We start from the raw sequence: 22,295 nt of genomic DNA, 5'->3' as shown, positions 1-22,295 counted from the left end.
GGACCTCCTCCTCTCCTTTTCCTTCACATAACACTCTTATTATTTACACTTTTACTTAGTGGTTAAGTGGTTTTAACAGAAACTAACCCCATGTTGTGGACTTTCAAGCCAACTTTAACAATATTATGTGCAATACTATCATTTTCTTTTGTGCATTTATTGCTATTTTGGAGCTCTTAGAAATGTTAATCCTTCCCCAAATCTTCAAGTTGGAGAGATTTAAGGTTCCTCCTAAGATGATCTTTCCAAACTTTCTATAGATGTTTTGTTTTTTTTCCTTTCTGCACACTGTAAAGCTACACTCTACAGAGCGGATGGCCATCTGACTGCTTTCAGAAATTAAACTGGTGAAAACTGGGCACAAGATGGCAGTAGTGGGTAACACATGCAAAACTGAACAGTGACAGTCAATGTAAGGACTACAATGATCCTCTGCCTCCACAGATGCAGTTTACAAAACTCCAAGGCAGTTGTCTAATATTCCACATTGTCCTACTTGAAGATGCCAGTTCAAACCAGGTCTCTGGAAATCCCTGTGTGGTTTCAATTAAAACTGATCCTTTACACCCTGTAGATGTAATTGTCCTCTTTAGTTTCAGTACACCTTCATCTTGTTTTACTGTATTTCAGCATTGTAAATCCTTCATATTTTAGAGTTTTCATTTAATCCAGTTTCACTCCTGAGATCATGAGAAAAACGTGAGACGGACGTCAGACAGCAGATCAGACGACCATAAATCGAAGCAAATGGATGGAAAATTTTGTTTAAAGCCAGCCTCTGTAAAACTGACGGCGTTTTTATAGGAGACTTCTTTACAATACATTTATTAGTAACTGTTTCCTCTGAGCTGAGTCCTACATTTTCAGTGCACTATGTACTAATAAAGGACTGTGTACTAATAATTAACAATTTTCTCCTGCATATGCATTTTTATTATTACTACTACAACGGTAATTACTTGATTATCACTTGGAGCATTATTAATTTGATTATCTTTGTGTAGCAAGTAAGCTGCTCCTTCCTCGGGCAGATTTCAGTTTCTACCTGCAAATGTTTTACAGCAAACAGCTGTTTGCTGTGTTTACGCTTGTGTTGTTGAATAAAGATTCAGAGGAAAAACCTGAGCCTTTAGTAACAAGCAAGTACTGCTAATTAGTTTATGCTCATTGTTGATGATAAATTTAAAAAAAAAAGACAGTTTGTACAGATGAGTCTAATTTTAGAAAGTGATAACAGTGGACTTATTACGTAAGTCTTATTTTTTAACTAATGACTCAAAATTGAAATTGATTATTTTAATAAGTGTTGATGTTAAATTTAAAAAAAAAAAAAAAACTAAAAGAGCCTGGGCAGTTTTGGGGGAAACAGAAAAAAGTCTCTGGTCAGATGAAAGAAATATTAACTTGTACCAAAATGCTGGGAAGAGAAAAGTATGGGGGAAAATGTGCGGACAATCCCCGTCAGTATAGCACAGTACTTGAGTGAGCTGGAGAAGACTTCTAGATGCTGACCGCAATGATCCCATTAGTGTGACACATCATTAATTGTGTATTCTGGGTTTATAGGTTGTTTCATCCATTTGTCACAAGACGCTCTCTGCCGATCACAGAATGATTCTGTGAGCTGAGGTAAGCTCACCGCAGAATGATCAGAGTGTGTGTCGCGTGGTGCACAGGTTACTTGGAAGCCCACACGTTCTCCTTCCACTACAACCACTGACTGCTTCTTTCAGCTACAATGGTGAGCTGTGTGATTACATCGGTTACACTGGTTGTATCCTTTTGTAAGATAGGTGGTTGGTAGGAATCGTATCATCTAAAGCAAATGACAACAAATTTGTTTAGAAGATGTTTAATTATAGGCTTTGCTATTGTCTAATGAACACTCAAATGTTTGCACATGACTGTGGAGGGGCCCGACGGTGGGAAGCACTGAGATGCCCGGGGAAATAACACTGAATAAAAATGACAAGAATTACTCACCTCCCAACAGCATTTTACTCCTGTAACTGTAACATGATGAATAAATAATAGCTTCTGCTTCCACCACTATAGAAGTACAAATACACTCTGATACTACATAGATAAGGCTGTAGGACACTGTATAACATAACTGGAAAACCCTACATTTGGACTGCTTAAATAAAGGTGACTTGACTGACATCAATCTGAACCAGCGCCTAACATATCAAATCATAACACATCTGCAGCACTGTCTGACAGGCAGCACCAATCAGCAAACACCTGATGTGAATGTCAGAGCTGTGTGTGTGTGGCTGTTGCTGGGGTTAGGTGTCAAAGACTTAATCCTGTTTGAGAATGAAAGAGTTTCCTAAGCATCCAAACAGAGCCATGTGGCATTACAAAGAGTGGGATGAGTAATTTTGATATCTGCCGTGTGGACAGCCATCAGTCTATCAGCACATAAGATGACATTTACCAATGCTATTGGCTGATTTGTATCTGTTACATCACATCAAATGTTCAAGGATGGTGATTTATCTAAATAATAATGAATTATTTTTTTCCCTTGCAAAAAAAAAAAAAAAAATGGGGAAAGGAGAACCTTTTAGTTGAACCATTAACCATGAGTTCTAAAGTTATCCCTACTCATAACTTCATTATAAGTGTTTGATTTTTAGGCTGTTTGAGAGTTTGGGCTGTGTGCTTGAGTTTAAAATAAAGTTCTGCAGGGTGAACAGAGGTGTGAGGAGGCTCGTGCAGCCACCGCAGCAAGACTCTGGCAAATTAAGAGAAAGGGAGAATGAGGAGACAGTAATTAGGGAGCAGCCAAGGCTTCTTCACACTCTGGTAATTTCAGCTCTATTTGTGGCACAAGGCACGAGTATATTGCAATTCTGTAGAACCAGATCCACTGACAACTTCAAGCAAAAAAAAAACTATCACAAAAAAAAAACACTTGCAGCTTTAAGGATTAAAAGCAAAATTGTGTAATAGAAGTATTATGATTAAGGTTAACAAGGAATCTCAGAACACAACTTTTTGCATTCCCGAAAGCTTCTCTGAAGCATTTAGACTTCAAATTCAGTTCAGATTTTATGACCAATTTTAATTTCCAAAGACTTAATATTAAAAGAAATGGAGAATAAGATCTAAAATTAATTCAGAGGAGGTTCAAGGGATAATAAAAAAGTTCCCCGATAATAAAGCTCATTTGTCATGCAGGTACGGCGAGGAGTTTGAAATAACACTCTCTAAATCACCATCCTCTTTTTTTAATACAAACTTCATGGATCACACCCTTGGCGACTGTATAAAGCTGATATTGCACTCGAACTGAACAATGGCTGATGATGAATTAGACCCTTCATTCTGCATGACCCTACATCATGGCTCCTGGAAACTGCCTAAAACAAGACTTGAGTCTTCAGCTAAGTTAGCACCACTGCAGTTCTTCAAAAGCTAAATTCTGCTTTGTCACATGCTCACAACTAAGCACTGTCAGCCTATTGGCCACAACATTAAAAGCCCCCATGAAGTGTACAACATTCAAGAAAACTCTGACCCTTGTCTGCGTGTTATTTAACACAAACTACACCTGGGTGCACCACAATGGCAACAACATACTGCAGTGGCAGCTACCTCGTGATAATAATGATAATAATGGATTGCATTTATATAGTGCTTTTATGAGACCCTCAAAGCACTTTACAATTCCACTATTCAGTCACTCTCACATTCACACACTGGTGGAGGCAGCTACAGTTGTAGCCACAGCTGCCCTGGGGCAGACTGACAGAAGCAAGGCTGCCATATCGCACCATCGGCCCCTCTGGCCAACACCAGTAGGTGAAGTGTCTTGCCCAAGGACACAACGACCGAGACAGAAAGAGCTGGGGATCGAACCGGTAACCTTCCGGTTACAAGATGAGCTTCTCAACCCCCTGAGCCACGGTCGCCCCCATAGTGCTTTCCACCACACTGTGAAAACTGCATAAGAACAGCTGTTCGAACTTGACGGAGCACGAGGTGTTGACCAAGTATGCAGATTCTCCAGATCACAATCAGCAGAAGTAGGAACTGTATTCAATTCAGTTTTATTCATATGCCGCCAAATCATTTTATATTGTAAGGTAAAGACTGTACAAAAGTAAAGAGAAAACCTCAACAATCAGATAACGCCCTATAAGCAAGGACAGTGGGAAGGAAAAACTCTCTTAACAGGAAGAAACATTCAGTAGAACTAGGCTCAGGAAGTGGTGGCAATCTGTCACGACCAGTCGGACTCTATGAGGTATACGGACATAGTCCCAAGGGTTGGAAAGGGAAATTTCCTGATTTTAAAATAGAAAATAGCATAAATGATGAATAGGGGAGATCACTGTTTACAAATGGATGTGTGACTGTGTAAAAATCCCGGAGAAAATGAACTGCAATGAGCTGACTCTACTGACTCACTTGATTTACGACCTCAATTAACGCTTTTGCAATGAATTGATGGTCTTTATCACACGTCTTATTCAATGCAGCATGATGTTTGTTTTTATGTTGCTCCAGTTTAGAGGAAAGTGGATGACAGGGCAGGGTGTGTGTTAGGGCGTGGCTTCGTTTGACTGACAGGTCACTACAACTACCATTACTTTGTAGTGTCCTCAGTTTCATAGTCAGACTCAACGCTGACTCATAACATTTGATTTCAAAACCACAATATGGCAAAGAGCTGGTTTCAAGAGGGGCTCGTCCATCCGTTAACAATGTTGGCTCTTTCTCTAGGTTGCCACTTTGTACAGAGCCAAAGCAGCTGTGCTTAAATGTTTAGAAATATTACAAACAAAAGGTATACACTGATCATTGCAAGACCTCATCCAGAACTCAGTGTACCTGTCAGCAAGTGCAATCTGCAAAAACAGTCATTAAATGTGCGAAGCTGAGACTTCGCACTTGATTAGGATTTTTGAATGTTGTTCTATTCCTGGCTGGAAGCAGAATCAGCAGGTGCATTAATTGTTTGAGGCAAGGTGCTTCCAACACTCTCGATGCTTTACCTGGATAGAGTCTGGATAAGGCCGTCTGTGATGTAACCACAGGACAACAGTCTAAGTATGACTAGCTCACCATTAAAAAAAGGCCATTTCTCACTCAGTTATTTTTTAATGTCATGGACAATGGCTGTAAGATCATCTTTTGGTCATGCATATGTTCTACAAATGTCAGGTGCTGACTGCAGATGGAGATGAGCAGGCTGTAGAGCAACAAACTCAGGCCAGATAATTAGAGAGAATTTGGAAGCCACATTGAAAACTAACATGCAGAGAGATTGGGGTTTAGCTGATACTGAAAACATTAAAGGCAGAAAACAGCCTGTTATATTTGATCTAGGAGAGGTAATGGATGATTCCCATTGTGCAATTACAGCGACTTTAGTTTATTCTGTCTCACCTAGACCTATCAGTTCATCTCATGGACCTCGGGAAATGATTAGGTGAAAACTTCTGTTAAGTTTATCTGATGTTGAAAGCTTGTGGGTTTTTTTTTTTTTCGTTTTTAGGTATTGATTTTAGAAGTTTAGTCCTCATAACTAAATTTCAGGACTTTTACGGTTCCTTTTTTTCACCAGATTTACTTGAAAAGTATGTTAAAAATCCAAGAAACTCTTAGGATCATTTGCCATTGTCATTCAACCCATGTCTGGGGTTGTTCAATCTAGAAAAAAGTCATTAAGTTTAAAATGATCGCTCGGGGTTTATGGGATATTTTGTACAAACAAACAAAAGCAAAAAGCGAGCCCTTTATTGAGCTGATGAACAAACTAGCAATAGGCAAAGTACAAAACTTACTGAACATGACAAACCCTTGACAAACACTTGAGAACAACGACAGAGGAACTGAGCAGTACACTCAAGGGGCGACATCATGAATAATGAGACAAGGGAATTTAGACTCGACACAACGGACACTCGACCAGGGACTAAGGCAATAAAACAGGAAACACAACATAAGACTGTGACTAGGACTTGCCGACTTGACACAGGGATCAAAGTTAGGCACGGAGACAAAACACAGGTCAGAGATCCGTGGTCTGACTGTGGGAAACAAAGGAATTGCAAAACTAAATATTACAAAACCCAGAAGAAAAAACAGAATGTAAATGGGGCTACAAGGGACATAATAAATATGTATACAAGACAGAGGTAGCCACTCTGACATCACCATTGTTGACGACCAGCTGTGTAAGTGTGAGCACTCATTGTAGCCTAAAAGCAATGAGGCTGTGTTCCCTATTTGGTGTAAATGCGTTATAAAGGGACATCACAATATTTTGACTTCAGGCAAATTAAATGAATGTGCAGTAACTAAAGCTGTGCACACTTTAATCCTAATCTTCAGATACAGAGTTACAGAATATTATATATATATATATATATATATATATATATATATATACATATATATATATACACACACACACACACACATATATAAATACAGAGACAATATAAATAAAATATACGAAGGGGATAAATAGAATAAATAGGAATAAAAATAAAAATACAAGTGAATTGCACATTTCAAGTATTGAAAGTATTATCATAAGTATTATCATAAATGCATCATGGACAGAATACTGACACTTGACAATTTTTAAATATCAGGGTTTTTGTGAACACACAATTATCATGATACTCTTACACTTAGACAAATGAAAGTAGTTTGAGGAATATTGCAGTGTTAATTATTTCCCTTTTGGATTTTGTTACAGTACAACATATTTTATTGTTTGCAAAAAAATGTCTAAATGTCTAATGAGACCATATACAATATGAGGGCTTATGAGTCTCGGCCTCATTATCAGTGACCTGAATTATTAGCCTAGAGCACATTTACGTACACCTAACTGCACTAGTCTTGGAATATTAGTATAAGGAATAAAAGTATTTTACTGTATAAGACCTACTTAGGGGAGCTGTAACATCCGTGTTAGAGAGATGCCGACCCAATCCAAACTCCCGGCTCTTTATTTGGGAAATTAAAAGGTGTTTAAACGGCTGCATGAACTTTCTGTCTGCTTCTTCAGACTAATTGGAGCTGACATATATGCCCATTTTTAGCTCCAAGGTTCATGCTGGGCTGGTTAATTGAGTTTGTTGTGCTCAGGTGGTTTTAGTCATCTGGCTTTCAGTGTGCCACCTTTTAACACTGCCCAATCACAATCTACTAAGCTTTTCTTTAATTTGACTGTTGTTGAAGGTAGCAGCTCACTCCACGTGGCCATAGATTAGAGGATGTTGTACAACTTAAAGTTAAAAAGAAAAATAACCCAGGCATGGCCTGATTATTCCATAATTACTTGTTTCTTTATGTCTGGCTGATGCCTTCTGTGAGCATTTAAAAGTTTGAATAAGTTATTGCAGTATTTAAGTCACATTTCTTTCCACTACTTTTTAATCCAACTCAAACCCTGACATTTTCTCCCACCCATGGGGATAAGTCACTTTTGTAGTCTTATGAATAATCCTTAATAATTCAGTGTGAATGCTGCCAATTTAAATGTTTTCTTTTCTTTTTTGCCATTTTTTTTTTTTAAGAATTCATTACTCCCTAAATGTGGAAAACTGGATTTTTGCAAGATTTTGTATTGGTCAAATGATTACTTGAGTATCTAAATCTCACTCATATAGGCATTACCAAACAAAGTACTGTCAGGCTACTGCTGAGATAAGAGATGTTTAACTGGTGAAGCTCACCGTCCACTCGTACAGACACATTCTCATAAATCAATATGTATTTCAAACCCAAAGGCCATGCTCTTCTGCAAGGCTGAACATAGCTTCCATTAAACTCCTATATGCCTCAAAGTAAATTAGGCTTACCATGGACCAAAAACTGAACAGGTCTGGCCCTCTGAGAGCTGGATTTCTTTCCCTGTGCTGTCCACACACAAACACAAACAAGCCTCCACCTATAACCCAAATTTGCCATAACCAGCCAGCCTGAACTAACTTGACATCACTGATTGGTTATCTTTTATAGAATCTGATGGCTGCCTCTCTGTGACCCATTTTTTGTTATTCTGAGCAGGATGCACACATTGAGGCTTTGCTGTGCTGAAGTCCTGACTGTCTTGGGTGTAACTGATTTTATTTAACATGTTTTATCGATTCCAGACCTTTAAAGATGATAGTTTCCCGAGTACTGCAATTTCAAACCAAAACAGAGCTTTACACATAACCCTGCACTCACCTCTAAATAGAAACGATCCTTCTTTTTGGTCCTCACAAATAGCTGTGGACTCCCACTTTGTGTGTGTGTGGTGTGTTTGTATATGTGTGTCTTCCCGCCCCTTCACACTGTCCTCTCTCCTCCGGAGCACAGAGCCGCACAGAGACCCGACTGTGGCACGCTGCAGGTCTGCGTCCGTGTGCTTTTCTCTCTCTCGCTCTCTGGTGTTTGGTTCTTCCAGGAAGCAAACGGCTCACTGAGCATCCATTGCGAGGTTTCCCCCCCTTCTATTTCTTTTACACCGCTTTTTCACATGCCGCCGTTACAGCGCTGGGGGTAGGGGACGCACTGTGACCGACCAAGCAGCGATGAATATGGCGTTTATTGGGGACGCGGACCCCTTCACCGCTTCGATACCTGCCACCAAAGTTGAACTGACGGTCTCGTGCAGGTGAGTGCTGACCACTTTTGCTTCACTGCGTTGAGATGTACAAAACAATAAATATTCCTTTCACTGTGATATCTGCCCGGGAGTTCCGTGCAGGCTGCATAGTAGGGAATAAACCCAGCACAAACACGCTTTGCGCTCGTTGTTTCAATTTGATTTGTTTGTACAGTGCGGTGTGGAGTCACGCCACTTTTCTCTTTATACGAGAGCAGTGGCAGGTGAATGATTATATATTGGATTTGTGCAGGAAGGCACGTTTTCTTGCGCGTCTGTTGCCAGTAGTTTTCCTGTGGATGAGCGCCGGATGGAGGTCAGAGTTGACATGTCTTTACACTGCTGTCACGTTTCCGAGCTTCGGTGAAGCTGCCACACGCAGAGCTGCAGAAATTTATGTTTGCGCCGAAGCAAAGTGACCACCTCACCACGTCATCATCCTTACGAAATATTTATTTCATGTGGGAATTTCCTGCAGGGAGGACGGGTGGAGGATGCTGGAGCAGGCTGTTTGATTCGCGCTGTGGCAGTTTTACTACAGTGGACACGTCCAGTCAGCTTTTAAAAACACACCGACCATTTTCAGGCTGCTGCTTCTTACGTGGAAGGATTTGCTGTTTGTAATGATATGAAATATGCTATATCTGTCACTCTATCCATCCAATCATTTCTCCTCTCCGTGTATCATCTGGGGTCTCTCAGCAGGACTGTCAGGACTGTTGAGAAGATTAGGATTAAATTTAGATTCAATGAAATTTTAAAGTTGAGAAAGTAAGGTGTCATCATGGGTTTTGAGCTCTTGGATTTTTTTAAAAGCCAAGAAGACACATTTTAAATCCCATGACGCAATGAAAAGCAGCATGTGCTCTTCAATGACAAAAGTTTTTTTTAAATTGAAATATAGATCAGCGAGTAATTTTATGTTGATAGAATTGAATGTTTAGTGAACTACAAAGATCTACAGTACAGTGTGCTAATGCAGTGGATGGTAAAGCCCACTGTGTAAAGTGTCCAATCAAAGCAAAGCTTATGATTCACACATCACAGAATCTTTAAAATGGAGCAGAATGTGACTGAAGATTTACATAATAAAACAATCTGCATAAGCGCTAAATCGTTTAAGCCTCCTTTGAAGCATGAATTAAAAAGAATCAATCAATCAATTCAACACGATCAGTGCTGAATTGAAGCTGAATTTTTAATTTCTTTTTATTATGATCAAAGGTTCATTTGGTAACTTTTCAGGTGTGTGTGTGTGTGTGTGTGTGTGTGTGGGGGGGGTGCATCCATTTTCTCTTCTTCAGTTTGTCGTCTGAATGTGTAAAATCAGTAACGTGTTTTGACACAATCTGGGGATTTTTAGTTATCCTGGTTTGTTTGCCCCTAAACTGAAGAGGCAGTCACGCCCCAAACAACTTTTCAATATCATAATGCTGTATAAGAGTAAGATAAGTGACAAGGAATTCAGGGCATGTCATAAAACATTTTATTTGATTTAGTCGGTCGTTCAGGTCTATGTTCAGGCTGAGATCATGTAGTCTTTAAATCTTTATTTCACTGCAAAACTTTAATTCTTGTAAACCTTATTTGAGACTTTTAATGAACAGAAGAACAAAGACTTTGGACTCATTTAAATTCCCGCTGACCTAAAATCTGCCAGCTGTTTATGCAGATGGAGCTTCTGTTGCTGTTTTAGTTCTAAGATAAAAGCTTTGCACAGCAAGTCAGCTTGGTAATGAACTTCATGATTTTGAGATCTGAACTTGTGAAGATATTTTGTGTTTGATTATGTATGTGTTTGTTTGTTTGTTTGTTTGTTTTAAGGGGAAAAAATGGCATCATAAAAGAAAAGCTCCCGCAAATTATGACTCATCTCCGCATTCTTATAAAAAGCTCTTTTTATTCATGCAAACATAATTTATGTGCTTTTCCTTATGCATATTCCTGACCGTGAAAAGGAGCGAGCAGTTATAGAAAATGGCATGGATGGAAAATGGACAAACTGCAGTGACATTTCTTTAATGCTTGCAAAGGCACTTTGAGTGACAGAGGCATTAGGTAATGCATTGTTTCTGTCACCACAAGCTTTCAAGCTTGTGGAGCCAAATGATAGACAAAATACACAAGTCACCTTTGACAAAATGAGTAAAGCTTCCAGGGAGCCAGTCGTGTATAGTGTTGGGATGTACAAGCTTTGCAGTTCACAACCAGCACAAAAATTATCCTAAAAAAGCTGTGCAATGGTGACGCATTAAACTGCACCACCTTTGGTTCGGGGCACTAACAACACTTGCAGTTTCATGTAGGCATTTGCTGTTATGTTTTTTCCTAATTGCAAAATTTCACCACTGTCTCATTGGAGCGTTAAACGAATTTTTAGGACTGACGACCAAAATCAAAAATAGATTCAGTTTTAGTGTCGTGTGTGTCAAAGAAAAAAGCCAAGTCCTGCATTGTAGGATTACTGCACTGCTTCATTGTTGTACACCAAACTGGCAGTCCTGGCATTTTCTTTTACCAAAGTTTGATATACTACATCATTTTGACACCGTTTTAGCTTGGTTTTCTTCTATGTTGATTTTAAAACAGGGGGAAAAAAACCTACAGCGACAGATTCCTTGGATGAACGCATGCATTTTGTCTGGTTCTCTGAGCAGCTGCCTTATATTGGACTGTGGCAGAAATCAAGAACAGAACACCTATCTGAATCAGGTTATAGCTTAATATTGTTTTACTGTTTTTGTTTGTTTTTTGGTTAAGTGGATATTGGCTGTTAAATGCATCTTTCGTGTGAAAATCTAGTCCAATAATTCACTGTACTAGTTCATTTTTTTTTGACAGAACAAACATGCTTTAGCTTTTTGATCTGCCTGAGGTGAAACCATTAATAGCCACACCAAAACAAAATTTACCAGTCCTCAGCTTGTGGAGAGTGTGATTTTCCCACTTTTGTGTTGACGAAGCTACTGAAGCATTCAGCCCAGATAGAGTCCGTCGCTGAGTGAAAGCTCCCTCACTCAATAAATCCAAACCGTCTCCGGACCCGTCACATGTGCAGTGAAGCAGCAGAAGTGACAGATTGATTAACTCAAGACAAATATGGTGTGTTAGTGAGAAGAAAACCCCCGCACAGCCATTTGCCTGAGTTTCCTCACTCATGATCACGAGGCCTTGATGACACAAACACAAGTCAGTGGAGTTTAATTCTGTGCGTGGACAGTAGACAGTGAGCGTGGCGAGTCTGTAGAGCTGCACAGGCAAATGAACCTTGCAGACAGTTGGGCGTTTTGGGAAGTGTTTGTAGGGAATGATGTTGGTGTTCGCGTCAGCTCGGCTGTCTTGTGATCTGAGTGGTCCACAGCGGAGAGATAGTCATGACCCTTGGGCACAAAAGCTACGAAGTGTATCCCTTTGAAGAATTGACGTGCTCTGTGTAGCTGTATTGAAGCCGGACGCCGACCTGCTGAGAGGCTGGTCGATGTGTCACAGCTGATGTTGCACTTTCCACGAGGAAGGTGAAGAAAGAGACAGAAAGAGTTAGTGGAGCAGGGAAGGAAACTATAGCGTGCAGGTTTCTTAGATTTCTTTTGTTTTAGTTCTAAATACAAATGGCTTAAAACAAAAATAACTAGGTTTCTCTGGCTTTTATGAGAAGTGAAATAGCGTTGTTGTTTTTTCTCCAGTAAATTTAATGTCATTGGGAAGCACAGTTCAAGATTACTCAGCACCTGATGAAAGTGCAATCATCTGATTGGCTGCCTCTCGCAAACAGGTTTGAAATAGCAGGAGGGTGGAGCTTCTCTGCTTACAGCAGGAGCTCTGTGTCTGAAATGACCATATTAGGAATTTCCAGTGTCACCAACATCATAAAGAGGCAACAATAGAACAAAATGTGTGAAACAGTTTGAAACTTAAACTTTTGGCTGACAGGGATTTCTTTTATGCTGAATCCATTATTTTAAATGTTGTATTTAATATCAACATCCACCATAGTAACAGTAGCTGTATGACAGAAAACAGAGAAAAGTACAGCAGGTCCCCTTTAAAGCCTCTGTGTATGCTTTAAAAAGAAGCAATTTCTGGTACTGGTACTCAAATAACAGTAGCTTTCACTACCACTCTCACCCCAGGAGCCTGAGAAGAATGATGTGAAAGCAAAGAACACGCTGCGCTATTTTTCTTCAGTACGACTGTCTCATTTTCCACATACATAAACATGTAATCACACCAGCATTTTACACATTGAGGCTTTAAAGCTAGATAATGACTCCTTCACTGGAAGGCTCAGAATGGTACAGTCTCTGAAGATAAATTGTGGTTGGTGCTCTCGCTGTGGAGTCTGCAGAGATCTCCAACTGGTGCTGTGTTCTGCCAACAATTTAAACTCCTCTGTAATTACAAGAAAGAAAGCATGGCTGTGGTGAGGCTCATTTAGCAAACTAAAAGATGACACGTTTATTTGTCTGGTAACAGTGGAGCTTGATCTTTGTGTAGCACAGCTGATTGGGGCTGGTTAAAGAAATTAGACGAGGATAAATTAAAATCATTTGGTCCGGTAGAAATGAAGCTGACTGGTTTGACTGTGAATTACCTGTTAACCAGTTGGGGCTAATGATTAGAGCTAACATACAAAATGCTTTACGTCGTTGAAATATTATTTAGACATTTTGAGATTGCAGCAAAGCACCTAAGAAACAAGTTAAAAATATTAAAACATTTCAATTACATAAGATAAAAAATGTATAATTTGACCTTGACATATACAAAATGAAAAAGGCCAATTTATTTTGTATCAATATACCATCTTTCAACTTTGATAGTAAAATAAAACAGGACCAAAAAGGTACACAGTAGCCACAAAGTACAAGATAGCAGCGACATTGCTGCTGAAGATCAATCCGGTCGTTAAGTCTGACGTCACTAGCCGTGTCTGGGCCTAAACTCTGCTGCTGGTCCATATATCAAACGATCACTATGGCATTACTGAGCGTTGAAAAACTGTCTAAAGTCTTTCATCTTTAATAAAATGATCAGCGTTCTGCTCTACCAGGTGTAACAATTGAGTATAACATCCAGGCATCCATGAAAACGAAATTTATGACATTTAACAGAGTTAGAAGTTAGCAGGAAGTTAGCTCGCTAGCTTCTATCTAAATACAATATAGCATGTCCTGACTGCGGGGTTTTGGAAACAAATTAAAACGTACAGCTCTGTTATCACTTCCAACATATATGAAGACAGAAAACTAAACAGCAGTGACGTTTGTAGGGTTACTGAAGTTTGGCTAGCTGGTATATAATGATGTGCTACGTGACCGCTAGCGACACAGCTATGTTAGCATAATATAAACAAGCTAACTTTTTTTCCACTCAATAAAAGTTAACGTGAGTGTTCTCGTGGTCAGGAACAAATGTAATCGCATGGCAGGATGCTGTAAAAGGACCAAACTTCAGCCAGGAGAACAACTGAGATAATCCATCCACAATACGAGGTTAGTCATTCATATACTGCTGCATGGGCTGGGCTGTAGTTACATCCTAAGGTTTTAAAAACTGAGCTTAAATAAATGATCAGCGGTAATAAAAGCCGAGGAAGGTCAACAGTGATCACTGACTGTTTTAGGAGCCTTTTGAGATTAAATAGAAGAAAATACAAAACATTAAACATGTTAACAACACAAAAGCCATATTAAACGCAGACTACTTTAGGCCCGGAAATAGGATTCGCCACGTCATCACTTAAGGACCGGATAGGGGCTTCAGCTGCCTGCTAGGATATGAATGTTCTGTGGTTTTCACAAACTGGGAAAAGCTACCAGAGAAAACAGAAGCGCTGGTCTTCATTGTTTAGTTATGCATTATAATGTTCATTTACCCAGGAAATATCATAGATATCTAAATGTCAGTGGTGTGACTACACTGTATTCTACTTTGTATAATCACCATTTAGTTTACTTAACAATGAAAAGTTGCATAAAATTATAGCTTGCCCACTTCAAATAACATCAGATCAAATGGAATGTGTTTACTATACAGTAATTACAATTTTCAAAGTCCAAAAAATGTCTGAAAAAAACTGATTCAAATACAGACTAAAAGCCCAGGACTTAGTAAGCAATAAGCAAATAGTATCACATGAAGAAATAGAAAGATCAATATGGGTTTTTTTTGTAGCTTTTTTGTATAACCAATAAAGCTTTTTCCATTATAAAAGAACTGCACACAGTAGCAGGATCTCCAACTCTCACAGGTTATTTGCACATTGTTTCACAATCTAATCACAGGGCTAAAATGATTAAAAACAACAAAGAAAGTGTTGTCATGAGGGGGAGTATTTTCAAAGCAGCAAAGCTCTTTGTGGCTGTGCACACTCTTACTGTATAATGAGGTGCTAAAATTCCTTCGTTACAGTTTATGTAATTGATCATGTTTTGTACTTTTTGTTTCAGTACCCGTTATTGCATACATTTCCACTACTGTTGTTTCCTCTTAATTGCTGCTTAGATCCACTGATTGCTAGTTAGCTCTAAAGAATTACTATTAAATCTTTAGTTCAAATAAAACTCTAATGAAGCTAAATGAAATGAAATCCGGCTAAGCTAATGTCATGTTTCCCCTCTGCTTCACTTCATCCTGCTTTACCTTGTTTCTTTGCTCCGTTCCACCTAAATTGTGAAGGATTTAGGGAGCAAAGAGCACAAAGCCAACAGATCAAGTTGGTCTCAGGTGGCGAGTCCTAAACGCAGGAAGGGTCGTGCTGGGTGGCTGCATTAATGAGTTTTCTGAAGCAGTCATTTGGTCTAATGAAGGCACCAGACAGCTGTCGGCTCTCAGAGGTAACCAGCTTTACCTGGTTACCTCTGAGAGCCGACATGCCTCCATCACATTACTAACCATCCCCCTCCCTCCCCCCACCTTTGTTCCTCTGCTTTCATCTTTTCCACAGCCACTTTCCTGCATCTGCGTGATTGCTGTGGACAGATTTGAAGACATCATGTTGATTAGTGTCCAGTATTTGATGCCTTTCTACTGAGCGCAATAGAGGATTTTTATGCAGATTTATGCAGTATTCTAAGTTCTAAGAAGCATTACTTCCAGGCTGTAAATATTAAATACATTATATGGTATTTATTGCTAAAATCCATTAAAAGTCCTCTTCAGATAATATACAGATATGCACCTGTATCTATGGACTGCGTTGTTAAAGTGCGTGTATGACTGTCCCTTTGTTCTTAGATGATAAAAAGATTATGGCAGCGATGAAGAGGATGACCAGATCGGTGATCACAGACCAAATAAGACAAAAAACTAGAGATGTCGCCATTAACTGGCCAGGGACTGGAACTGTTGGGTTTTCAGAATTCCCTGATGGCTCTATGACCGATTGGCCAACCTCACATCTGTCTAATTGTGACTTGGACCCATTCATGTTTGTGCAACATGCAGTCGCACAAATGCTTATCGCCACAAGCTAACATGTTGTTATGTCGTGGGAGTTCCTCACTGTAAATGACGACACAGCGTTTGCAGGAGAGCCATCACAAAATCTTTATAATAACAAACCTAATCAGACACTTATGCCACCCTCGCCCCGCTGAACAGGGCTAATAAATGCAAACAGACTAAAGCTAAAGCTGTCCAGAGCTCAGAGCCAGCCGCAAGACGAGAGTCTGGGTATGAAAAAGATCAAAAAGCTTGTTTGAGGAAACATTGTGGAGAAAAAGGTCGATGTCGTGTTATCTGGGGAAGCAATAAAAGCAATTAAAAATCATGTTAGTAACACTGAAATTTGTTTTGTTATATAAGCATGAGCCTGTTTTAGTTAAAAATGTCAAGTAAAGGTGAGAAGCAACTCATTTTCATTTAATTATTTCTATTTGTAATTATTTCTATTTTCATGTTTATTTTCAGTGAGAAAAGATCCTGAAAGAAAACTGTAAAATTTCATTTCTTTTATTATGAAAACAAAATTTTGCATTGTAGAAAAGTTTTTTTGCTTGTATTTTCTGTCAATTCTAGTTTCTCAGAAGAAAATTGGTGTTGGCAGGTCACACTTAGGAAAAAAATAAAGAATCGGATAAAAAAAACAAAACTGCAATCAATGTAGCTGCATATATCAATAATTTATCAATTATTGTATTTATTTTATTTTTTGTCAAAAAGTCTATTCAAAAACCTGAAAAGGTTTCAGTTTACTTTGAAACAGGAAAACAGAAAATCAGTCCTCACAGTGGCATCCTCAGCTGGGTCTGAATATTTTGGTATTTTTGCTTAAAAATGACCTATAATCCTTAAAATGATTACACATTAATATTCCGTTGATTGTCTCAATGGTTATTCAACAAATCGGCGGAGCTCTTCACAAAAACGGATACTCTTTCTCGACCAGTCTTAGAAACAAGTGTTGCTAAGTGCACCGAATGACCCGATTCAGTCGCTTGAATACAGATTCTTTGGCAGATTCATCATAAGCTATTATCAAAAATATATGGGCTAAAAATAGAATATGATGTAGCATGTGTGTAATGTAATTATGCAAATGACATTTAGAGGTTCTGGTGCAGCCTATAAAAAATGTCAGTACAATTAACATATAACCTCAGATTAATGTTTAGCTCCTGATTAAACTGCTGGAATCTTTGGGCTTTAAAAAACACAAAAACAAAAGTACAAATCGTACCTGAGAGGACATAAAACTTGACATTTCACAGCAGATTCACAAGAACTTGAAGGCATAAATCTTTGTAGTACCTGCCACATAGGTTCTGACCTTCACTCGAAGGAAATTTACCAGGACTTTGATCAAAAATGTAACCATCTTTTTTAAGTAGGGTGCTGTCATGGCAGCAGCTATTCTATTATATCTTGTCATAAATGACAAGGGAACCAGTTGAAATGCATAGTTCAGCTTACAAAAGTCCACAGCAGGAATGCACGCATATTGGATTGTGGTAGCAACATTCCTGCATTATTACTGGACTGAAGCTGGTTTGAAGCCGCCTCATTGGAGATATAAATGCCACCTTCTAATTGCATTAAAAAGACTGTTATCTTTGACCCCCCAAAAATCAGTTTCTCACCATTAGAGAAACTGTACTTTCACTAAAAGACATTAATAAGAGCATTGACCATGTTCTTCAGACTCATAAGTCATAGGTTAATTGTATCTTCCATCTATCATCTATAACACTCTTGTTTAATACTGGATCAATTTGTCATCTGAATTTAGGTTCCACCTTTGAACAGAGAGAGAAAATAGTTTGTTTGAAAAGTCTGGGTCCATATTAAACTGTTTTTCTTACCCACCTGTCTGGCCTGACATCCTGCCTACACTGAAGCTCTATAAAAATCTCACCTTTTATTTTGCTCCTTCTATGATCCACCGCACTCAAGTGTAGCTATGGCCCATAGGTTGTGCAAACAAACTCTGGGATCCTTAAGGATGGTCATTATAGAGGATTTATCATTCGTAGCAAGCAAAATATGCTTTGCTTGCTTTATAATAGCCATTAAAAATCTCCTTCTGTAACAATAGGAGCTTAAAGTGAAAGTGTTGTGAGACTTACTAATCTTTAGTTTGTAAAAAGCGTTCTCTTTAGTGGTAGCTCAACATTTAAAATATTAATAATGAAGCACACAACAAGGGAATTTTGTACCAGAAGAGCTTTTTTTAAAGGCATTAATTTCATTTATAACCCTATTACTATATAATAACTAATAATCGTTTGACTTTTGAACATAACAAGAAATCGGACTTTTGTCCCCAGTTGCCTGCACTGAAAACATATGAAGAAGAAATCGTTTCATAGCAAAGATAAGAGGAATGTCATTGTTCCAAAGCATTGTATGTTCACCTGAGGGGAATTTTCCTCTTATATGATTTAACATCAGAAGAAGAAGAGGATGGATGGAACTTTGTAGTTCACATAAATATTTAAACTATGACAATGCAACACCATAGTTACAGTTTCAAATTTTACATAATTTCTTTAACACCTATTATTGTAATTATGTCATACAACTAACACAGACTACTCAAATTGTGGCTTCTTTTCGTAAAGCAGGACTCTCGTGGTTCATTATTGGGTGAACATCAGTTTCCCTTGAAGATACAAACCCCCCTCCCACTCAGAATCTGAGAAAATCGTTCATAGTTAAGAGAGTTTCTCAGGTGTTTCAAGGCTAAACTGATCAAACCAGCCGAGTAATCTCTGTAGCTTCGATTGACTGTATTGATCTGGAGTTATCCGCCTAGCAGCTTGTGCTGTTGGTTACAGCATCTTTCGTGGGAACTTCTTCATTAACTGATGTTACGGCTCTGCAGACGACTGCTGCTGCTCCGAACAACACTCCACACTCTTGGAAGGCAGATGTCAAGCTCGTGTGCTTGCGTGAGGTTACGCTGTAAAAGTAACCACCCACTCCGCAGTTGCATGGTATCTGACTTTAAGACAGGGGTCGGCAACCCTAGGCATGCGTGCCACAGCTGGCACGCGAAGGGTTAACTGATGGCACGACCATAGCTGGACTGGCCATCCGGCATTTGCTCGGTGGGCCGATGGTGATTTTTCGTTTTTATGGGCCGATGATTTTTTTATTTTTTTTGTAACGGTATAAACAATGAAAGGTGGTGGATTGGCCAGATGCTGGCTGATGTGTAAAAATAACTCAGTTATTTGGTGGTGGCTGTGGCGGAGCTTCCACAGATTCAGTAACATTAGCAAGTGGTGGAGGCCAGCAGGTGGATGAGAGAAAGGGGAGGCAGGAGGAGAGCCCCGAGGCAGCCGCCGAGTGTCAGGTGAACTGAACTTCAGGTAAGAAGTTAAGACCTGCAGTCTGTCTGGGTCAGATATAAACCAAGTTTAGGTGGAGTTTATTTTCGTTGTGCTGACCTTTTACAGTCAGTTACAATAACAAGTACTGCGTACTAGCTAGCATGACGGAGTTTCTATACAGCTGGGTGGGTGCTTTGATGTTATTGATAGTGAACTTTATTTTATTCATAAGGCTAATTATTAGAGTTGCCGACTGTCCTGTAAAAAACGGAATCGTCTGGTATTCAGAGAAAATATTACGTGTTTCATATTGAGCCGAAAAGGAACACAGTTTGTCCCGGACTTCAGCTACAATGAAAACGACACAAAGCTGGAGTTTTTCTGCATCTTTAAGCCGCACAGCTGCCTCTTCTTCTCTCATTCTCTCTCTCTCCCTCTCCTGTTGCTACTTCAATCATGAAACTGATCAATGATCAGCTGATCGGCTTTTCTCTCTTGTTTGTTTATCGTCCACTTTGTGCCAGAAAGAGGAAACCAGCAGATGTCGCGCTAAACAACAGCAGCACGTTTAAGCTTGATCAGCTGTTGTTAGAATTTATTTAATATTACTTTCTAGTATCAGCTGATGTTTGCTGGAGCCACAGCTGTAAAAGCTGCTGGTCATGATGTTGGTTTGGATATGTGATGAGAGGGAAACATGAAGATGAAACCAGGAGATGTCCTTACTGAATCATCAGAGCTGAACAGGTGATGGAGAAACAGGTTTACCTTTTAGGTCACATGAATGAGTTGAAGGGAAGTTGTGAACTGTTTCTGAGAGACAAATAACACCAGGATCCTTTTCTAAGTAGCTGACAGCTGGTAACTGTGCAGGGGTGGGTCTAGCAAGATGTTGCCAGGGGTCCATGTAGGGCATTAACAGGGAAAGAGGGGCACAAAGAAATACTTTCTTATTCTCATTTAAAATGTCTGGTTTTTATTAAATAATTATCTGAAGCTTACAATCAAAGTTTTTATCTGACGTAAAATGTATAAAAATCATACATATACCGACAAGACTGTACATCACTGTCACAACAGTGTTTGTTTTCATTCAAAGGCTTTATGGCTTTAATACCTGGTGGGCCGGTCTCTAGTCAAAATGCCCGGGCCGATTTTTTGTCCCAGTTCAGCCCTGGGCACGACAATCTGAGAAGGTGCATTAAAAAATACATGGCCGCAAATGAGCAAATTCGCTCGCATACACATTAGTTGTGCCGCGACTTAATGACGGTATCTTAGCTAACAACCCCAACTGCCAGATTCAACTTGTAATTGGCTAAAAATCACTTCGCCTATCGGTGAGAAGGACGTTGTTAGCTTTCTACATTCCGACACTTCAGAAGCTTCAGGAGCTGTCCGCTCAGCACAGCATCAGCACCACAGAAATACACGGATACATTCGTAGACTCGAGACAGAATTCACAATGCATTTTCAGGACTTTCAGGTGTATGGACCAATGTTTCTTTTCTGATCAAACCAGAAAGCTTTAATGAGCAGCTAGATTTGTCTCGCATTAACTGGCTGAGTTAATGCAACATTGAAGCAGCTGGAATCCACAGCTGTGCATGTTCATGGAGCTGCATTTTCACCTGCTGGACATCACTACCTGACAAGTTTAACTGTCTTCAGAACATTGCAGAGGCCTTATTGACAGTATCTCATGTTGTGACAGCCCTGTGGTCTCTCAAACTCTACGTGTACTTTTCTACTGAATTTGAGCAAGTTTTTATTTTGTTACTGTATCTGTTTATCATCTGTATCCTTAATATTAACCCCAAGAATCTTGTCGAAACTAAGGAACCATCATTTGAAGGTGAATAATAAGCAGATAAACTATCAGACTTTGTGGGAACGGGCTCTTCCTGAGGAGAGGAAGGTTTTCCACATTGCCCTGTGAACACTTTCACCATTTTATACGCTTTAAATATGGTAGAAATTGTTTACTTTGCTTTTAAAAAAAACCCCAACATAATTTGTGGTTAGAAATGCACGTGTGTCATTAGAAAAAGAATACTGGCTGATTTCCCCAGGCTAGCACTCTCACTGCTGAAGGAAAATTTAATCTCAGATGCTCTCAAAAGATGGAAGTCCCCCATCCCACCCGCACATGCAGGTATTTAAAGCTCCAGCTGCCATGTTTAGGTGCCTGTTACATAACTGGCGGGATTTCAAATGTAATTCTGGTGTTGAAGAGGGACTGCTAGCGTAAATGTTTGATGAACAACGAGGCACTCTGTTTTGACCACCCAGACGTTTGCAAGGCTGCCTGTGCAGGAAAGGGCTTTTTAAAGAGTCCCCCCTCTCTCTGAGGGGCAGGTGGAAGCCCTCGGGTGTGTATGACTCATAGGGAGGTTACCGTATCCATAGAAGTGTGTGTATGTCTGCCTACACACACACACACACACACACACACACACACACACACACACACACACACACACCACTTGGTGCTGTCTTTAGACTCTTGAGACACTCTGTTTTTTTCTGCTGCTTTTTTTTCTTCACTGCATCTTGTTTCCTGCCTCCACGCGTACTCCTCTGGGAGACAATCGGGTATACTATCCTCTTTATTGGACATTTATCTCATTTGGCAGGTGAAGTTGCCCACTTCTCACTCCTACGCAATCTTCCAGACTATCTGCCAGTCATAAAATACATCCCCGATATGACTAGGCTCAGTTCCATCGCTTATTATCATTTATTTAACATCTCAAAGCTCTCAAAGGGCCAGTGGGCATGCCCTGACAGAGAAGCAGCAGAGCGTAGCGTTTTACCATCTGGGTAGCAGTGGGATTAGCACAACACGAGTGCCTGATCTAGATACATCACTAGCCATCAATGGCTTCAAGTCACT

General features: G+C 39.5%; 1 protein-coding gene across 2 annotated transcripts in view; it reads left to right on the top strand.

The window, feature by feature from the left end:
- The first annotated feature begins 8,330 nt into the window (after nt 1-8,330).
- The window catches only part of LOC146665334 (copine-8-like), an 82,839-nt gene continuing 68,874 nt past the window's right edge, over nt 8,331-22,295 (top strand). For both annotated transcript variants that reach the window (XM_085412934.1, XM_085412935.1), the window contains exon 1: nt 8,331-8,632. In XM_085412934.1, the coding sequence (XP_085269060.1) occupies nt 8,550-8,632 (83 nt within the window). In that variant the 5' untranslated portion in view covers nt 8,331-8,549. The remainder of the gene's footprint in view (nt 8,633-22,295) is intronic.

This window comes from Rhamphochromis longiceps, linkage group LG7 (assembly GCF_057381845.1).
Source record: "Rhamphochromis longiceps isolate RC_006_pf linkage group LG7, R_longiceps_female_GT1.1, whole genome shotgun sequence".
Classification (NCBI taxonomy): Eukaryota; Metazoa; Chordata; class Actinopteri; order Cichliformes; family Cichlidae; genus Rhamphochromis; species Rhamphochromis longiceps.
This window is presented reverse-complemented; position numbering and strand designations above follow the sequence as displayed.